This window comes from Diceros bicornis, chromosome 20 (genome assembly GCF_020826845.1).
Source record: "Diceros bicornis minor isolate mBicDic1 chromosome 20, mDicBic1.mat.cur, whole genome shotgun sequence".
Classification (NCBI taxonomy): Eukaryota; Metazoa; Chordata; class Mammalia; order Perissodactyla; family Rhinocerotidae; genus Diceros; species Diceros bicornis.
Window position 1 is genome coordinate 6,657,849 of NC_080759.1, and position 18,150 is coordinate 6,675,998.

Genomic DNA, 18,150 nt, shown 5'->3' on the forward strand with positions numbered 1-18,150 from the left:
GGTCCCGCTTTCCTCTAGCTGTGTGACCTTGCGCAAGTCACGCCACCTCTCAGAGCCTCTCTTTCCCAATCTGTATTTAGGGGTGACACCTGCTTCACAGGGCTGTCTGAGGATGACAGGTGACCTTTGCAAAGCCCCCAGCACAGTGCTGGGCACATGGTGGGTGCATGATCGGGATTATCATGGTGGCAGTTATTGGTCTGAAGGGCTGTGGCCATGTCCATGGCTGATGGGGGCTAGTAAGAGTCCACGGGCAGCAAAGCCTCATTCAGGACATTCACGTCTGGTCTGGAGTCTCTGGGCAGGAGCAGGAGAAATGCGGCGGCCACATGCACTCAATCTTCAGTCCCTGTCAAGTCCCACAAGGTTGTTCCAAGGACCCAGCTTTGGTCAGGCTGGGAGGAGAGGGTCAGGGCACAGTCTGAGAGACCCCCAGGGCTGCAGGGTCACCCTGATGCGGCAGCATCTGAGGCAGGCTGGGCGGGGCTGGGGGAAGAGGTGAAACCTGGGGGTTAGAGGGTCCCAGTGTGATTCCTGGCACTTCCCATCAAGGGCGGTGACCTGCCTCGCCTCTGAGGCTGTTTCCTCTTCTGTAAAACGGGGCTGTGTGTTGGGCCCTGGGAGCGCAGAGGCAGGTGAGATTGGAGGCCGGGGGAGGCCAGTACTTGACCCTGTGAAGGTCATCACCGACCCCAGGGGGAACAGCATTGGGGAAAAATAGGGGTGGAAGGCTCTGAGTAGGGGTGGGGTGCAGGGTCTGTAGGGACAAAAGCGGGATCAGGAGGTACAGAGCATCTTGTTCCGAGGGGGCACAGCAGTGGAAGGACAGCAGTTGACCCAGGGCGTGCGGAGGGCAGCAGGGTAATGTCCTTGAGGCGTGAGGGTGGGAGCGACCAGGGTGCAGGGGAGGGGATGGGGGGTAGGGGAGACGGGACAGGCCCAGGGCTGGCGGGCCGCATCGTGTGTGGCACTAGGGTGGGCTGCTGACACCCTCGGCAGCTCCTCCCACTCCAGGCCCTCCCAGATGCCCACCAGGTGGTCCCATAGCCTGCAGTTCCTCACCACCCCTGGGCCCAGAGCTACGCCCAGCCCAGAGCAGGGGCCCAATAAACACTCTCTGACCACACACGTCAACTCTGGTGCCTCTTGGCCTCGGGGGCTGCTGCTCTGGGGGTGGGAGGGTCCCGTCTCCACCCACGCCTCCCCGACCCTCTGAGAGGGCATCCACAGCACAGAGCACCATCACAGCACATGGGAAGGGGGCTCAGAGAGCTACATAAGCCAGGGCTCACTAAGTCTCTTGGGCACCCTGGACCTGCAGGGTTCTGCCCTGCACGGGCACAGAATAACAATACTCCAGGCCTTTCTTGGAGTCATGCTCTCCTTACACGGTCAACCACACCTCCCAGGACTGACAGCCTCCTGCAGTCCTCTCCCATCCCGTCCTGGGCTGGGCACATCACTGGCCTTGACCAATGGGACATATGCAAATGTGAAGCAAGCAGAGGCTGGATGAGCACGTATGCACTGGGTGCCCGGCCACCAGGAGAAGCCCAGGGTGGCTTGCTGGAGAGGCCACAGGGAAGAGAACTGGACCCCCACAGCCAACAGCACTGGTCAAGGGCCAGATGTGTGAGTGAGGCCACCTCTGACTATCCGGTCCCTTCGAGCTCTGACTAGTGCCACATGAGTGGCCTCCAGGTGAGACCAGCAGAACTGCCCAGCCCAAATCACAGAATCCTGAGCAGGCAATGACTGATGGTATACACCATTAAGTTTGGGGATAGCTTGTCACGCAGCAGTAGCTGACTGCTGAAACACACATCACTGTATGCAGCAGCACCATCTCTGCTGCCAGATGAGCCACTCTGGCAGAAGGGAAAAGCAGAGATCAGAGAGGGGGAGGGACTTGTTCAGGGTCACACAGCAGGGTCATTGGTGAAGCGAGGATTCCAGAGCTGGATGGGTAACCGTCATGCCGGGCTCTGCCTGAGAATGTGTGTGGGTGAAGCAAGCAGCTGGCATGTGGCAGGGCAGGGGAAACGTGGGCTCCCCTCTCTGTCTTGGGGAGCTCCTTGGGATGGGACAGGGCCTGTGGCCTGGATAAGGGGCAGGAAGATGGGAGAGAGAACATGAAGGAGATGGGGTTGACAACTGCCCTGAGCAGCAGAGGGCACAAAGTCCCCCCACCCTGCAGCCTTCCACTGATGAAACCATCCTACAAGCCCAGCGAGAAAGCCCAAGTGGTTAGACAAGCCGGTCCTTCTTGAACGCTGAGAGGGTGGGTTAGTTCAGAGCATGGAGCACAGGGAGGCTCGCGGCCTCACTCGGCACTGACCTGGGTTAGAGGGGCCCAAGCACCTCCAAGTCTCTTCTGGGATCAGGTCGAGGAGGGTGGGGGCGGTTCCTCGGGGCTGGAACAAAACATGTGCAGCATCCATGAGGCCGAGGTCAGAGGCCGTGAGGCCTGTTCAGCTAGGCTGGAGTGTGGGTTTGGGCACCTTCTGGTCCCCTAAGACCCCTGGCTTCAGCCTTCAGGGCATCCTCTGGAAAAATGGGACCAGCCACCCACTACAGAGGTCATGGCTGGGACTCATGCAGCACTGGGCGCTTCAAACCTAAAGGGCTTGTAAAGGGAGGCATTAGCAGCACCTCAAGCTGCTACTAGCATCTTTCAGAAGCATGTTGCATTTTCCCAACAGCAGGCACAAGCAGGGCGTTTGAAAGCACTTGGGAAACGGTGAGTTGAAAGTAAATAGCCATAACTTTTTGAGGCCCTACTGTGTGCAGGGCGCTGTACAAGGCGCTTTACGCAGTGAACTCTGGTCCTGATGCTGTCACCACCCCAGGCAGAGTGGCCAGAGCCAGATGGTCACTGAATGCAAATGAACCCAGATGAACCTTGTCACGCCACCCTCAGAGGGAAGACTGGTACACATCCATTCCTACACATTCTCAAGGTGTTTTTTTTGTTTTTGTTTTTGTTTTTGTGAGGAAGATCGGCCCTGAGCTAACATCCATGCCAATCCTCCTCTTTTTGCTGAGGAAGACTGGCCCTGGGCTAACATCCGTGCCCATCTTCCTCTTTACGTGGGATGCCGCCACAGCATGGCTTGACAAGCAGTGCGTCGGTGCACGCCCAGGATCCGAACCCGGGCAGCCAGCAGCGGAGCACATGCACTTAACCGCTCCGCCACAGGGCCAGCCCCTCAAGGTGTGTTTGTTTTTGAGTTCTTGTGTCTCATATCTCAGAAACAGCACCAAAGGTTTTTATTCCCTTCTCAATGCCCGGTGGGAGACAGGCATGCCAAAACCCAAACCACAGGAGCCAGACACAGCTCAAGGTAGAGCTAGGCTTACAGCACATGCACCTGTGTTCAAACCCGTTTATTAAGTTATAATGAAAACAGAAACAAAGAGTTACTTCTCCAAAAACTCTCTCCCCAGTGTGCAAGGACTGTTAAGTGCTTTTCATTTCAGACCATCTGGTCCTCAGCTCAAAGCCTCCTTCAGCTCCAGGCACCCTTCCCTGCTGCCGGCGAGGCCCACCTCCCTGACCCCGTCTCCCCCACCCCAACCACACCCACCTCCTAGATGTTCCTGCACCACACCTAGCTCACCAGACCCAGGGCCTAACCCTCACCACTGCCCACCCGAACACCGTCCTGGTCATAACGTCTGCACGTGCATGGTTCAGGCCTCTGCTCACACCACCGCTGCCTCTCAGAGAGGCCCCACATCCCTCTTCCTCCTTCACACGTCTGAAATGCCTGTCTGTTCCATGTTTACCTGCTTGCTGCGTGTCCCCCTGAGAGACCATGAACACACCTGTTTCGGTCACTGCTGTGTCCCCAGTGCCCAGCCCAGGGCCAGGCACAGAGCAGAGCTCAGGACCTGGGTGCTGAGTGACTGAACCCCCGGGGGCCAACTCTCCCACCACAGATGCCAAAGAACAAGAGAAGTCACCAGACACTGTGAGACAAAGGAAGGAGCAAGAAGCAGCAGTTCCTGGCTGAGCGTCGAAGGTCCTTACAGTGAGGAGGCTGAGAGCAGCAGGGGCAGGCGGTCCAGGGAGCTACCTGTGGCCCTGGGTGGCGGCGTTCATGTGGTCCCGGATGCTGATGGCCTGTTTCAGGAGACCCTCCACACTGCGGAAGTAGACGCTGCTGTCAACAAGGTTCTTCACGGCGCTGAAAGGGGAGGATGGACCTGGTCGGTGCCACCCTGCCTCCCCCGCCCTCCTGGTGCCCGCAGGTGTCTCCCACCACCAGAGCTCGGCAGGAGCCCTGCACAGGCCGGGCGCTCAGCAGGCACCTCAGGGATTCTGTGGGGCTCCCTGAGTGCTCACCATGGCCTCCAAGTTTAGACCTCCCTGCTTCACCTAGATGACATCATGCAACAGAGCGCGCGATGGCTAGACGCAAACCTTCCCTTCACCACTGCTAGACCATCTACCGCTTTGAAGGAGCAGTCAGCATGCAAAGATGGCCTCAAACATATCCTGCTTCCCTCTTAGATAACATACTCCTGCCCCCGAAAGAAGCTGGTTAACTCGACTGTGAAACGCTCTGGAGGTGAGTTTAGATGGCACCAGGATAACACATCGCCAGCTGGGGGCACTAGTGCAAAGCTGCGTGAGCCCTGTGTTGGAGCCATGCTGAAGACCGGCTAATGCAAACGTCCCTTCCAGCTGGACTGGGGGCCTGGCTAATGCCAGAGAGTCGCCGGGCAATGGCATCTACAGTAAAAATAAAAGTGTCGTTTTAAAGTCCTTCTATTAAAGACAAAAAAATCACTCCCATTTGTTATCAGTCAGGGACCTGCTTGAAAATGGCCATTAGATCAAGGGGGGAGGGGGGGACACGTTGGCTGTCACCCACTCTGTGAACTTGCTCATCTCAACACCAGCATGTGCAGACAGCTTTTCTGGCGCTTGATGGCCCACCTCGAAAACAAGCTCTCCAATATAAGCTCACTGTTGAATAGTTTACCCCAACCAACCTATCACTGTAACATCTTTCAGTTCTACACCAACCATTAACACTGAGTAAGGCGTTTCAAACAACTAAAAGATAAGGGCTCTTTCATGTCTGTAAAGGAAAACACGGGTCTTCTAGCATTAAAGAAATTCACATCTCCCTAAAGAGAATGCTCACAGCACATTGGCCTCCTGCCTAGCCCAGCACAGTCCAGAGGAACTTTCTGGAACATGATGTTCTTTATCCACTGACATGGCTGCTCAGCACTTGAATTGTGGCTAGTAAAACCAAGGAGCTGAATCTTTCACCTTATTTCATTTTAAGGCATTAAAATTTTAAATCTGAACAGCCACCTGTGGCCCGGGGCTCCCACACTGGACAGTGCAGCTAGAGAAACCAGGAGAAAGTACAGACTTGGACACGTCCTTCCTTGAACCTGGGCCTTGCTGATGAGCTCGCGGCTGTCCAGGGGCTGTTCAGCAGCCAAAAGAGAGACACTCCTATTTCTTTCCTACTCTTCCTTCAGCTAAGGAAGGTGTCTAGGACCACCATCCTTAGAAAGACACCATGTGTCCAGGTCACCCCCAGGCCCAGTGGAGGGGCCAAGGCTGCTGATGGCAGAACACCCAGCTCAGTGCCACCGGCAGTGGGACTTTCTGTCTAGGAACCTTTACCCACACAACCACACAGCAAGAGGCGAGCAAACCCCATGGTGCCACAGATGAGAATTGCTAGGGAGTGTCCAGCCTCCACCATAACGACCCACAGCCCAAGGTGGAGGCAATCGGCACTTCTAAATAAAGTCGCCAAACTCCTGAGGTGAACGGACCAGCCAGGGCATTAAATACAGTCATGGGGAACGAATAGAAGGGCAGGAGGCCAGGCTGGCAAAGCTGCAGTAATAGAAAGAAGATCAGCTACTGCTTCTTACTGGCAGGCACATCTTTCCCTTGGGAAAAATCAAAACAATCTGAAGATTTTGAGAAAGTTAAACAAACAAAAATAAATGGTATACCCATGTTCACAGTAGCTTTATTCACGATAGCTAAAATATAGAAGCAACCCAAGTGTCCATCGACAGATGAATGGATAAACACAACTTGGTCCATCTATACAATGGAATATTATTCAGTTTTAAAAGGGAAGGAAATTCTGACACACACTACAGCATGGATGAACCTTGAGGACACTATGCTCAGTGAAATAAGCCAGACACAAAAGCACAAATACTGCACAATCCCACTTATATGAGGTCCCTAGAGGAGGCAGATTCACAGAAAGTAGAACAGGGGTGCCAGGGGCTGGGGTGGGGGGAGGGGAGTTAGCATTTAATGGGGACAGAGTTTCAGTTTGGGAAGATGAAGAGTTCTGCAGATGGATGGTGGGGTTGGTTGCACAACATTATGAATGTGTTTAATACCACTGAACTGTACACTTAAAAGTGGTTAAGATGATAAATTTTATGTTTATATATTTTACCACAATAAAAAAAATTGGAAAGAAATATTAAAAATAAACAGCCATATTAGTGCTTTGGCTCGGCCCCCAGCTGCCATCCACCCCAGTGGCCTGTCTGTGGTCCTGGCTGTGAGTGGGAAATGCCAGCCCCTCAAGGTGCCGGCTCCCTGCCCCCTGGCACCCCCCTGAATACTTATCACCCCTTCCTATGATAGACAGGGAGGGGCTCAGTGCAGGAAAGAAGCCTGCCAGAGGCACACAGGGCTAGGGCAAATGGTGAGAAGCACAAGCCTGGGGTGCAACCCACCGTGCAGCCAGGTGAGTTGAGATCCACATGCCTCCACTCTGATGGGTTTGGAAGGGTAGGGCTCACTGGACAGTTGGCCGGGGTGCCCTGAATGTCCCAGCCCAGAAGGCTGGGACACAGTGTGGAGGCTGTGGTGCTCACCTGCAGGCATACTCCACTGTGTAGATGGCTCCCTGGCTCTGCTCCTCCCACCGCTGCATGTCGGCCTGTTGGGACGGGAAGTGCTTTTAGCAGGGAGGGCTGCCACCAGGAAGGCTGTCCTCCGAGCTTCCTGGGATGGAGCACCCGATCACCGATCACCATGGCCACAGAGACTGGCCCCCTCCAGCCCCTGACTTTTCCTCCTGCAACTCCCCTCCCTCACCAGTCAGGCTTTCTGTGAATACCTGGCCACCACACCTCAGGGCATTTGCACTGGCTGTTTCTTTTGCCTGGCATGCCCTTCTCTCCAGTCTTCGCACGGCTGCCTCCTCACCACACAGGTCACAACTACCACAGATGCTGCTGTCCTCTCCTTCAAAATCGGCCCCAGATCTGTCTACCCAAGGCCCCAGTGTGACTCAACGACCACATGCCTCCTTGCTGATGTCCCGACCTGGACTCCTGCACCAACAGCCCCTGCTCCACACTGCAGGCCCCAGCTCATGAAGTGTGGACCCTAGGGGAAGTGGAAGGTAGAGGCAGGCGAGGCTCACCTTGTGCTGGGCCAGCTCAGGCAGAGAGCGGCGCACGTGCTCCTGCAGGCGATACAGGGCCACGGACGGCTCATTGGCTAGGACATAGACGCTCTCGGTAAATTTGTCGGTGACTGGATCCAGGATTGACAGTCAGCCAGTCGGTGGGGTAAGGGGGGTACACAGGAACAGGGAGGACAAAGGGACAAAGCATCAGATTCCTGATTCATCAACCCAGGAGTCCAGCCAGAGCAGAGAGCGTTGTCCAGTGTCTCCCCCAGCAGCTGGGTCGCCTGTGGCCCCGGTGATGGATGGACTGAAGGAGATGGTCACAGCAGGGCCAAACACCTCCCACTGGGAGTCACAGAAGGATCTCAATTGCAATCACATTAATGCACCCAGTGAATGATCTCTCCCCTCCCAGACCTACTTGTAGTGGACACCAGTGCCACCTGCTCAGATTCCCTCGCATTCCTTTTACCCCAGTGACTTCTTCTGAGATTTTTCTTCAGAGGATGCCCACCAGTTACAGGACCTGAAAATACCTGAAAGTTTACACCCCTGGATGGCCGTCTGCCATGACTGACTATGGAGGGGTATGGAAACCCACATCCCGAGCTGTGTGTCAGAGCCGGGACTCATCCCCCTGAGCTCCCCTCCGGGTTTAGGCTGAGGCCTCCCTCGTGGAATTTTACCTGAGGTCGCCCCTTGCTCAGCCTCCTTCCTAGCCCTATCTTGTTTCCCCGTCTCCTGGTAAGTTAATTACACACAAATCCTCATCCCAGCGTCTGCGTCAACAAACGGCATTCCCAGCCAGCTGGTCATCCACACCCTCCCATCCAAGAGCAGATCCTGCTGGTTCAGCCACAAAACAAAGCCCCAATCTCACTCATTCTTACCACTACACTGTCCCCACTGGTCCACCTCCCACCTGGATGCCAGATTCAGCTCCTCCCTGGTCTCCCTGCTTCCCCTCCTGCCAACAGTCTGATCTCCACACTTCAGATGGAGTGAACTCCTAATGAACACATCAGATATGTCCCTTCCTTGCTGGAAACCCTCCCACGGCTCCCATCAGCCAGAGAATAAAATCCACCTACCTTACCATGGTCCAGAAGGCCCTGTATGTTTTGCCTGCTGTTGACTTCCCTGCCCGCCTCGCCCAATGGCCTCCTGGCTTATTCCTTGGACACTCTCAGCACTATACAAAAGAACTTTCTGAGATGATGGAAAGATTCCATAATCTGTACTGTCCAGTATGGTAGCCAGTAACCACATGTGGCTACGGAGCATTTGAAATGTGACTAATGTGACTCAGAAATCAAATTTTAATTTTACCTAATTTTAATTAATTTAAATACCCATAAATACTATAACCAGCAGCTACTGTGTTGCAGCACAGTGCTGAACACTTTGCCACCTAAGGGCCTTTGCACCTGCTTTTCCTGCCACTGACACACCCTCCCCCCACTGGCTTCTTTTCATCCTTCATGTCTCAGCTCAAATGTCACCTCCTGGGGAAGGCCTTCCCTGATCACCAAGCTTAATCAGATGTCCCTTTCACCTCATTCTGAACCTCAGCACCTTGTTCGTTTCTCTCATACTTAAATTCTCATTCTTTATTAGGTTACATGTTTAGAGAAAAAAAACCTATAGCTTGGCTTGGTGAGGGCAAGGGCTTCTCTGAGCCTGTTTCCTCATTTGTAAAAATGGGAATGATAACAGTGTCCACCTCGAGTTTTCTAGAGAGATGGACCCTGGCTATTGCCCAGCACAGTGGTTGGCAAGAAGGAGAACCCTGGTGTGTCTGGGAGTCAAGGGAGGCTGTGCATGAATCTGTCCAGCCTGGGTCTGTCCAGCTCACTGCTGTGCCCTGAGTGGGGCAGGTCCGAGCCTGCCACCTCCAAACTCCATGTCCTCTTACCCTCTTAGGCTTCCTGGTTTTGAATTGGGCGTAGTAATACCTTACACCTCACAGTGTTGTTACGAAGGAGGTGGAATTCAATGTACTTGAGCCCTCTAAATAATTAACTAAAAATAAGGCACACAGTAAAATAACTAAAACTTCTATGACTCAAAAATAGTGGGGCCAGCCCAATGGCGCACGTGTTAAGCGCTCACGCTCCGCTTCAGCAGCCGGGGTTCTCAGGTTCAGACCCTGGGTGCGCACAGAGGCACCGCTTGTGGAGCCATGCTGTGGCGGCGTCCCATATAAAAAGCAGAGGAAGATGGGCACAGATGCTAGCCCAGGGCCAATCTTCCTGAAGAAAAAAGGGGAGGATTGGCAATGGATGTTAGCTCAGGGCTGATCTTCCTCACACACACAAAAAAAGTTTGTGGCATTTTGTAATTTGTAACTACGTGATTTACAAATATTTGATAAGTCATTGTAAACATACACAAATGGGTAAACATATAGGAAGCAATACACCCAGCGATTGCCACGCCCCAGGCGTTCTTCCAATGCATTACAAATATCGGATTACCGATTTCTCACAACAATCCTATGGGGGGGCGGGAGGGAGACTGTTATACTCCCCATTTTAAGATGACAAAACTGAGGCACCAAGACTTTCTAAAGGTTTCAAAACTAGTCAGCGGCCAAGCCAGGATTCGATGGCAGTTCAATCACAGCCCCGCACGCTCCCTCCGCGCCTTTGCCCCTTCCCGCCCTCTGTCAGGTCGCGAGTTCCTGGCCCCTCCGTCCCTGTCGGGGCCCCGCACCACCTTTCTTCCCCTTGAGCTGCATCTCCGGTTCCTCCATAGCGACACCGTCCCTATTCCGAGGACCGGAACCAGAAGTCTGGGGTGGGGAAGGCTGCCTAAACCTTCCCCTGCAAAACCGGACCCTGCACTGCCTCAGTTCCGGTAACCAGTTGGCTTGCCCTCCCCGCTGCTACAGAAGAAGAGACGTGAGTGAGTGGGGGAGGAGCCACACCAAGAGGCGGGTGAGGAGGAGGCAGAGACCCCCTGAAGCTCCAGGAGGGACACCTAGGCGGGGTAGGGGTAAGGGCGCCCTCGTTTCCCGAACCCCCTTTCCCGGGAGCAGACGAAATGGGGAACACTCCACACAGTGCCCCATTCGGGCCATACAGACGCCCTTCTTGTACCCTCCTTCTGCCACCAAATTCCTGCACATGCTCATGAGCCCCCAAGACTGTAGAGGGGACATTGTTATCGGCGGGGGCGGGAATAGTGTCACCCCTTTAAATCCCAAACGCCCCGCCTGCGTCCCTCCCGCTTCCGGACTGGAGAAGGCCCCGCCCATCCGCCCGAAGGTGGAGCTGATTGGCTCCCCCTGGAAAGACCTGTGGGCGGAGCTGAGGGTGTGGGAGGACAGTGGCAGTGAAATCCTCCGAGGTCCCGCCCACCCCTCTCGATCCGGTGGGGCTCCCTTCTGAGCTGTGCGGACAAGAACGCGCAGGCGCAACTGCATTGCTCGGGCCCCAGCGGAAACCATGCCCCTTCTCCAAAACTTAAGGGGCCAGAAGCAGTGCTTAGTGCTCAGGCTCTTCCGCACTTTTGGGGGGTGGGGGTGCGCAGGCGCAGTGGGGGAGCTCTTGGGTGGGGGTAGCGGTTGCGTATGAGGTTGGTCTCTGTCCCGGCAGAAAAAGACGAGGCGCTGCGGGTCCAGGCTCCAGCTTGCTCTCCCATACATCAGTTGGAGGAGTAAAGTTCGTGAATTGGTCCCCCAAGTTTTGGGGGACCCGGGCTTGCTGCGCGGAGTGACAGAGGCGGCTCCTGGGAAGTGAGTGGACCTCCTGGATCCGTTTGGGAGGGGCGGATGGGATGGGACCAGTCACATCTTTGTTGAGCCGTCACTCATCCTGGGGACCCTCCACGAAAAAAAATAACTACAGAGAACATTTACCAAGCTCTGCCCGTGTATCAGGCCCCCTGATCAGCTATTTACAGACATGATTTCTTTTAGACCTCATTTCCCCGTTTTATTAATGAGGAAACTGAGTCTCAGAGTAGTTAAGTCATGTGTCCAAGTCCTCACAGCCTATAAGTGGATGGATTCGAACCTGCTAGCTGCCCCCGGGGCCGGGGCTTTTAGGCCCTGTATGTTATATGTGCCCTGGTAGTGAAGAGGAGTGGGCCTTAAAAGCAGTTGGACTCTGGTTTAATTTCCCCGGCTGAGGCGGTTTACCCACCCTCACTGTGCAAGGCCAGGTAGGCAATCGGTGCCTACTTAATAAGAGCTGTTGATAATTATTGCTATCTCTCCCCTTTTGACGTTTCCCCCCAGCTTCCCCCATGGAGCCCACCCAGCCTGCAGAGGACCTCAGCCTGACCCAGCAGCCCCCCACGCCAGAATTTGGGGACCCTGAAGACCCTGGGGATGAGGCCCCCGACGGCTCAGACACTGTAGTCCTCAGTCTCTTCCCCTGCACCCCGGAGCCTGGGAATCCTGAACCCGATGCTGGCGCCTCCTCCCCTCAGGGTAGGATACTGTCCTTGGACTCCAGCCTCTGGGATGTGCAGGTGGTGGACTGTCAGGCCCAAGATGGGACTTCTGTCTTGATGGCCCACTGCCTAGTCCCTGTCTTCCCTCTCCACCCAGTGAGGCGTTGCTTATTTGTTTTTTTTTTTTTATTATTGTGGTAAAATCCACATAACATAAATGTTACCATTTTAACCAGAATTGCATACAATTCAGTGGCAGTAAGTACATTCACAATGTTGTGTAACTCCCACCTCTATCTATAGTTCAAGAATATTTCGTCACCCCCAAAAAGGAAATCCCATACCCATTAAGCAGTCACTTCTCATCCCCTTCTCCCCTAAGTCCCTGGCAACCATGAATCTGTTTTCTGTCTCTGTGGATTTGCCTGTTCTGGACGTTTCATATACATGGAATCACACACTATATGGCCTTTTGTGTCTGGCTTCTCTTACTCAGCACGTGGTTTTTGAGGTGCATCCACATTGTAACATGTCAGTGCTTCATTCCTTTTCATGGCTGAGTACTAGTCCACTTTGTGGATGGACCGCATTTTGTTTATTCATTCATCCATTGATAGACACTTGGGTTATTCCCCTTTGGGCGACTGTGACTAGTGCTGCTGTGAACACTTGTGTACGAGTTTTCATCTGAACACCTGATTTCAACTCTTGGGGTAGATACCTAGGAGTGGAATTTCTGGGTCAGTTGGTAATTCTGTGTTTAACTTATTGTGGGTCTGAGGATTTCTTTTGACTGGAGTCGTTGACTGTGTCTAATTCCGTCCTCCCTGCTGTTCCCTCTGTGTAGAATGCTCTTCCCACACCTCTTCCCAGGGCTGGTTTCTTCAACTAGCTGAGCTCGGTTAGTGTCACCTCCTCGGAGCAGACCTCCCTGACCACCTTGTCTAAATGGAGTCACTGCCTGCCCTCCCTTCTTGCCACCTCCTCCTACCTGCTTTTCCTTTCTCTTGAACATTGTTTCAGCTTGAGCTTTCGTTCTGTTTGTCTGTTTCTGTCTGACTCCCTCACTTGTCCATGGGCCCCTTGAGGGCAGGGACTTGGTCTCATTTGCCCAGGAGATCGCCAGGCACGGAGGAGAAATGCACACCCTGGGTATCTGGGAGAGTGGAATGAGTGGATGGTGGGGTCAGGCACTGTCTTTGGCAGCTCGAAGCCCCCAGGTTCTGGCCTGAAGCCCCAGAGACATATGCTGGGGGAAACTGAGGCCTTTCCTCTCTCTCAGCAGGCAGCTCCCTGAAGCACTCCACGACCCTCACCAACCGGCAGAGGGGGAACGAGGTCTCAGCCCTGCCAGCCACCCTGGACTGTGAGTGGGCCCCTGGTCCCCAAGGGGAGAAGGGGTGGTGGAGTGGCAGGGGCTGAGAGGAGCAACTTCGGACAGGGGGTAAACCGAGGCACAGAGCGCAGGGAGGGGTGAGTGGGTGAGGACCTACCTCTCTCTGGCCCCCAGCCCTGTCCATCCACCAGCTCGCAGCCCAGGGGGAGCTGAGCCAGCTGAAGGAGCATCTGAGGAAAGGTGTGTCCACACGCGTGCGCTGGCGTGTCCCTGCCTGTCTGACCACGCATGTGTGTGTGCATGTAGGTGCTGACATGACCTGTCTCCACATGTGTTGGAGCATGTCCATGTGTGTGCATCTACGTGTGCACTTCCCCCCATGTTTGACCCCAGCCACCCACCCTGTCCCACTCCCACAGCCTTGGGGAGAGTGGGCAAGGGTCAGTCCAGTGGTATCACCCCCCCTCCTGCCAGGTGACAACCTCATCAACAAGCCGGACGAGCGCGGCTTCACTCCCCTCATCTGGGCCTCGGCCTTTGGAGAAATCGAGACTGTCCGCTTCTTGCTCGAGTGGGTGCGTCCCAGCCCAGCTGGGGGCTTCCCAGGGACTTGGGCGGGCCGGGGTCTCGGCTGAGTCTGCTGGTGCTATGTCTGTAAGATGGGGCTGCCGTGGGGACACCAGGATGCCAGGCAATGCCCTCACCCCTCCCATCACCACTTCCTCTGCCCTCCCTTCTGTCGCTGCCCCTTCTGTTCTCCCCAGGGTGCCGATCCCCACATCCTGGCCAAGGAGCGGGAGAGCGCGCTGTCACTGGCCAGCACAGGTGGCTACACGGACATCGTGGGGCTGCTACTTGAGCGTGATGTGGACATCAACATCTACGACTGGGTGAGGTGCCACCCCCCACTGCCCTGGGCACCTTGCAGGGTACCAGGGTTGCTCTGGGGTGCTGAGAATGCAAGACAGACCCATCCCCAAGCCTCACAGAGCTCCCAGTTTTGGGCGGGGAGCCAACACATAAACAGTCAGCTGAGATGTAGTGAATAACACTGTGATGGCAGGCGCACAGGCAGCTGCAAGAGCCCAGAGGCAGCCTGCACAACCAAAGGAGGTCAGGGAGGGCTTTCTGGAAGAAGGAGTATCTAAGCTGAGACCCAAAGGAGGAGTTAGATGGGCAGGTGATGAGCAGGAGAAGGAACGACATTAAATTGGAGGGTGCAGGGTGTTGTGAGAGGCTGGAAAAGATAGTGTTGGTTGCCCCTGCCCCTGCCCCTGACAGAATGGAGGGACGCCACTGCTGTACGCCGTGCGTGGGAACCATGTAAAGTGCGTCGAGGCCTTGCTGGGTGAGTGGGAGTAGAGGCTGGCCCTGCAGGTGTCCTGAGGGCCCGGGAGGGGTCCAAGCTCTGTGTGAACAGCTCTTGGATAGATGGTCACTGTCTGCTTTTCTCAGAGGATTGATGTGGGGACAGGAGGTGGGAGGACAGCACGGGGGTCTGGCTGACTGGTTCAAGCACTCCTCAGGGACCCTGGACGTGGGGATTCTATTGGCCACGTTCTTCGGAGAGCTCAGGCTCTGTCCAAGACCACACAGACAACTGGCAGATGTGTGGCTGCATCGCTGGGGGGCGGTCACTGGGCCTCCTGAATCCCCGTACCCCCTCTAGGCTCCCAGCCCTCCTGTAGCACCTGCTTTGTTTTGCAGCCCGAGGAGCTGATCTCACCACAGAGGCCGACTCCGGCTACACCCCAATGGACCTCGCTGTGGCCCTGGGATACCGGAAAGGTCGGCCTGAGACACATGGGGCCGTGACAGGGGGCTGGAGGCAGGGTGACCACAGAGGGACATCTCTGTCACGGGACATCCCCCTCGGATGTCATATGCTGGCAGAGAGAATGTTTGTGTTAGCAGATGTCGAGTGCCACTATGTACCTGGCCTGGGCGTGTCCCAGTCTCAGCTCTCAGGGCTCCCCAGGGTTTGGGGGCAGGAGGCCCAAAGCAGCCCTGGCCTAGCCCCAGGATGGGTGGAGGTCAGGGAGGGCTTCCTGGGGTCCCAGGGGAGGGAGGACAGTCTAGGCTAGAGGAACAGTGCACTCGGAGGCCTGGCAGGGTGAGGACGCTGAGAGAGAGGGGCAGGGCCACAGCCTCTCCGTGGCAGGAGCTGCGTGTGATCAGGGCCCATAGGCAGACCCCAGTTTGATTCTCCACTTCCCCCTTCAGCTTCCCCATCCATAAAAAGGGGATATCCTAACAGACCTGACCCCCTGGGGTCGTGGGGGGATTGAGGGCTTGGGAAATTTTCCCCCTCCCTTCAGTGAGTTTTATTCCATTTGGGACAGAAATCATTCCTCACAGCCCCTCTTATCTTTTCATAAAAATCACAATTCACCAATTGTGTTTGGTAAGGAATATTTTTATGCCTCTGAAAAACCTCCAAAAACGCGTTTTTTATAAACTTAGGGGAAGTTGAGGTTCCTGGGCTGGGGGCCTCCGTCTTCCCAGCTGTGCTCTGGGAGGGGCGTGGATTTCCTCGTGTGTGAAGTGAGTCCTCCATCCAGGTCCCAAGGCTGGGAGGCCCCAGTTCACCCCCCAGGGGAGGGTCCAGGTCAGCCTATGCCTCCACAGCCCCCAGTCAGTCCCTGGCCCACCTTCTTGTCCTGTTTCCAGTGCAGCAGGCGATCGAGAACCACATCCTTAAACTCTTCCAGAGCAACCTGGTGCCCGCCGATCCCGAGTGAGGGCCGCCTGCAGGGGACTCAGACACTCAGGGAACAAAACGGTCGACCCAGAGCTGGGGGAACCCAGAACTGGCTTCAAAGGCAGCTCCTGGACAGACGGTGGGAGGGGGCCCTCCCCAAGAGGAGCCAATAAACCTTCTGTGCAGAACTTGAAGGGCTTTGCTGTGCTTCCCCAAGGGCTTCCTGGAGGAGGTGGTGGCCCAGTGGGCTCATACCTTCTCCCCCAGTACCCGCAGGTGGTAGATGACCACACGGCCAAAAAAGTCAGTAGCATTCTCAAACGTCACCTTCAGCCGGTCCACCTCAGCAGCCGGCACAGGGAAGGTGTGAGCGCGGGCAGTCAAGGGAAACAGGTGGCTTGTCGTTTCCTACCTACCAGCCCTCACCCAGTCCCAGTCCAGACACTACCAATGTGCTGGCCGGCCCAGCATGGTGTGGGCCCCTCTGAGGCTCTCACACAGAACAGGTTATCATCAGCGCATTTTACAGATGAAGCAGTGGAAACCTAGAGGCCACTTGCTCAAGGTGATATGCCAGGGCCCACAGCTTTCAGAGGCACAGACCACCCCACCCCAGAGGCTGGGGCAGGATATCTGAAGTGAGTTGTTGTCCTCCGGGTAGAAGTCCACAATCTTGCTGAGAGCCTCACTCCCTTGGGAACCTGCAGTGGAAAAACGGGCAGACTGTGAGGCCAGGGTGCCGCCCCCAAAGCCCCATCTTCCAGGCCCTTCCAGTACCTTCCAGGCAGCCCCGGCGACTGGAGAAGCCCCCCTGGAACTGGATCTGCAGCTGGGAGACACGGACTCGCTGGGGAAACTCCAGTATCACCCACTGGGAGGGGCCCTGGAAGCAGATAGGAAACTGAGGCCACAGGTCACTCCAGGCTAAGAGCCCTGCTATACCTGTCTCTCTCATTCACACAGTCAACTGGCACAGTTAGCGCACGTTCTCTCCTTGGCCAACCCAACTGTGCCCAGCTGAGGTGCCCCAAAGTTCTCAAGGCACCCTGGACCCCTAGATCTGATTCGCACGACGGGGGGAGAGTCTAGGGAGAGGTGCCTCACCTGGTCCGAGTTCCAGCATGTCTCCTCGTCCTGGTCGAACAGGTGCTTCTTTCCAAACTGCCGCGTGTTGCGATTCAGCACCGAACTCACCCTGGTGGCACCAGAATCAGGGCGAGGAGAGGGGCTGAGCCCAGCGCCGAGGACCCGCCCACCACCAGCTCCACCCACCCCGGGTTCTGTCCGCCAGAGGCTCAACCCCAGGCTGCGAGCCCCGCCCGCCACTGCCCGGCCCCGCCAGGCTCTCACCTGCTCAGCGTCTCTGGACAAACCAAAGAGTGGGTCATCTTGGCTCCACAAGGCCTCGAAGGTCTGAGTTGGGATCCGCCCGGGTTCAAATCCCGGCGGCACCGCAGCCACAGCGGCGCGACCTTATCCACGCCTGAGTCTGCTCGTCCTCACCTAGAACACGGGGCAGGAACCATCAGCGCCCCGCCACTCCAGTCCTGAATGTCGCCTTGATGACCCCCTTGCCAGAAAAATTCGGGGATTCGGGGTAACTGCCAATGGTCAGGGGACGGGCCTTTCACAGAAGGTCCATGGAAGGAAAACAGGTTCCCGTGGGTTTGGGGGGCGGTCGCTCCCTCTCCGAACCTCAGTTTCTCTGCGAAGAGCTGGGGAAACCACGAGCTGCACCCGGAACAGCGTGGACACCGCGCAGGCGCACTGAGACTCAGGCGCGCTCCGGGGCGGGGTTTGATTCGAGCCCAGCCCTTCCGTGGCCGCCTCTTAAAGGGCCCGCGCCCAGCGATTGAGTTTCCCCTTGGAGCTGGAGGACTGGCACCGAAAGGAATTGCGTGCGGGACGCTGTCCTTTCGTGCCCGCAGGCATAGATCACTGGTTTTGGAGTCCGAGAGACTCCCTATAATGATGTCTTCCTACTTGGGGAAGTCTGCCGAGTCCATACCCTAACTGCTAATGCCGACTGGGAACCCCTGCACCTCACTGCCTCCCAGAGGCCAAAGGAAGAATTGAGAAAGAGGCCAAGTAGTTGCCAGTATAGGGAGTCATCATCAGCCCTCTGCGTCTTGGCTTAGACTCCAAAACTATCTTCCCAGTAAATGCTGCCTGGAACATCAAAGAAGGCTTCTTGGAGGAGGGGGCATATGAGATGGGTTTTTTAGGATGAAAAGGAGTTTGCGCAGCCAAATTACACAAAGCCTCAGGTACCAAGCTAAAGATTT

The 18,150-nt window shown here is 55.7% G+C and overlaps 3 protein-coding genes across 19 annotated transcripts in view; 1 reads left to right on the forward strand and 2 right to left on the reverse strand.

The window, feature by feature from the left end:
• BORCS8 (BLOC-1 related complex subunit 8) overlaps positions 1-10,251 on the reverse strand; it is a 27,024-nt gene extending 16,773 nt beyond the window's left edge. For 3 of the 8 annotated variants that reach the window (XM_058563854.1, XM_058563853.1, XM_058563852.1), the window contains exons 1-5: positions 10,146-10,251; positions 7,440-7,552; positions 6,886-6,950; positions 4,080-4,190; positions 2,339-2,414 (exon numbers count right to left, since the gene is read on the reverse strand). In XM_058563854.1, the coding sequence (XP_058419837.1) occupies positions 2,381-2,414; positions 4,080-4,190; positions 6,886-6,950; positions 7,440-7,552; positions 10,146-10,182 (360 nt within the window). In that variant the 5' untranslated portion in view covers positions 10,183-10,251 and the 3' untranslated portion in view covers positions 2,339-2,380. Of the gene's footprint in view, positions 1-57; positions 506-1,247; positions 2,100-2,338; positions 2,415-4,033; positions 4,191-6,885; positions 6,951-7,439; positions 7,553-10,145 lie in introns of those variants that run through there. The other 5 variants (XM_058563856.1, XM_058563849.1, XM_058563850.1 and 2 more) reach the window with 5 other exon arrangements.
• A 571-nt stretch (positions 10,252-10,822) lies between these two features.
• On the forward strand, positions 10,823-15,923 carry RFXANK (regulatory factor X associated ankyrin containing protein). 8 transcript variants are annotated; one of them, XM_058563864.1, is made up of 9 exons: positions 10,834-11,166; positions 11,671-11,865; positions 13,111-13,194; positions 13,339-13,404; positions 13,639-13,739; positions 13,929-14,054; positions 14,446-14,512; positions 14,872-14,952; positions 15,835-15,923. In XM_058563864.1, the coding sequence occupies exons 2-9, from the start codon at positions 11,679-11,681 to the stop codon at positions 15,903-15,905; spliced, it is 783 nt and encodes a 260-aa protein (XP_058419847.1). In that variant the 5' UTR covers positions 10,834-11,166; positions 11,671-11,678; the 3' UTR covers positions 15,906-15,923. The 8 variants fall into 8 exon arrangements, with proteins under 8 accessions (XP_058419841.1, XP_058419842.1, XP_058419846.1 ...); XM_058563865.1 differs by having other exon boundaries at positions 13,114-13,194; XM_058563863.1 differs by having other exon boundaries at positions 10,828-11,166; positions 13,339-13,739; positions 15,840-15,923.
• On the reverse strand, positions 15,560-17,644 carry NR2C2AP (nuclear receptor 2C2 associated protein). Of its 3 annotated transcripts, XM_058563869.1 has the most exons (6): positions 17,561-17,643; positions 17,216-17,368; positions 16,970-17,060; positions 16,643-16,748; positions 16,499-16,566; positions 15,560-16,229 (listed from the first exon to the last, which is right to left on the reverse strand). In XM_058563869.1, exons 2-6 carry the CDS (start codon positions 17,251-17,253, stop codon positions 16,209-16,211), a joined length of 324 nt encoding a protein of 107 aa, XP_058419852.1. In that variant the 5' UTR covers positions 17,254-17,368; positions 17,561-17,643; the 3' UTR covers positions 15,560-16,208. The 3 variants fall into 3 exon arrangements, with proteins under 3 accessions (XP_058419852.1, XP_058419849.1, XP_058419851.1); XM_058563866.1 differs by having other exon boundaries at positions 15,560-16,566; positions 17,561-17,644; XM_058563868.1 differs by lacking the exon at positions 17,561-17,643 and having other exon boundaries at positions 15,560-16,566; positions 17,216-17,554.
• Between the last annotated feature and the right edge of the window lie 506 nt (positions 17,645-18,150).

Excerpts from the sequence above, each read along its gene's own strand:
- RFXANK (XM_058563858.1), top strand. The coding sequence starts at position 11,679 with ATGGAGCCCACCCAGCCTGCAGAGGACCTCAGCCTGACCCAGCAGCCC. Across the intron at positions 11,866-13,110 it reads TGGCGCCTCCTCCCCTCAGG|CAGGCAGCTCCCTGAAGCAC; the intron begins GTAGGATACTGT and ends CCTCTCTCTCAG. Across the intron at positions 14,055-14,445 it reads ACATCAACATCTACGACTGG|AATGGAGGGACGCCACTGCT; the intron begins GTGAGGTGCCAC and ends TGCCCCTGACAG.
- NR2C2AP (XM_058563866.1), bottom strand. The coding sequence starts at position 17,253 with ATGACCCACTCTTTGGTTTGTCCAGAGACGCTGAGCAG. Across the intron at positions 16,749-16,969 it reads CATGCTGGAACTCGGACCAG|GGCCCCTCCCAGTGGGTGAT; the intron begins GTGAGGCACCTC and ends ATCTGCTTCCAG. Across the intron at positions 16,567-16,642 it reads TCGCCGGGGCTGCCTGGAAG|GTTCCCAAGGGAGTGAGGCT; the intron begins GTACTGGAAGGG and ends TTTCCACTGCAG.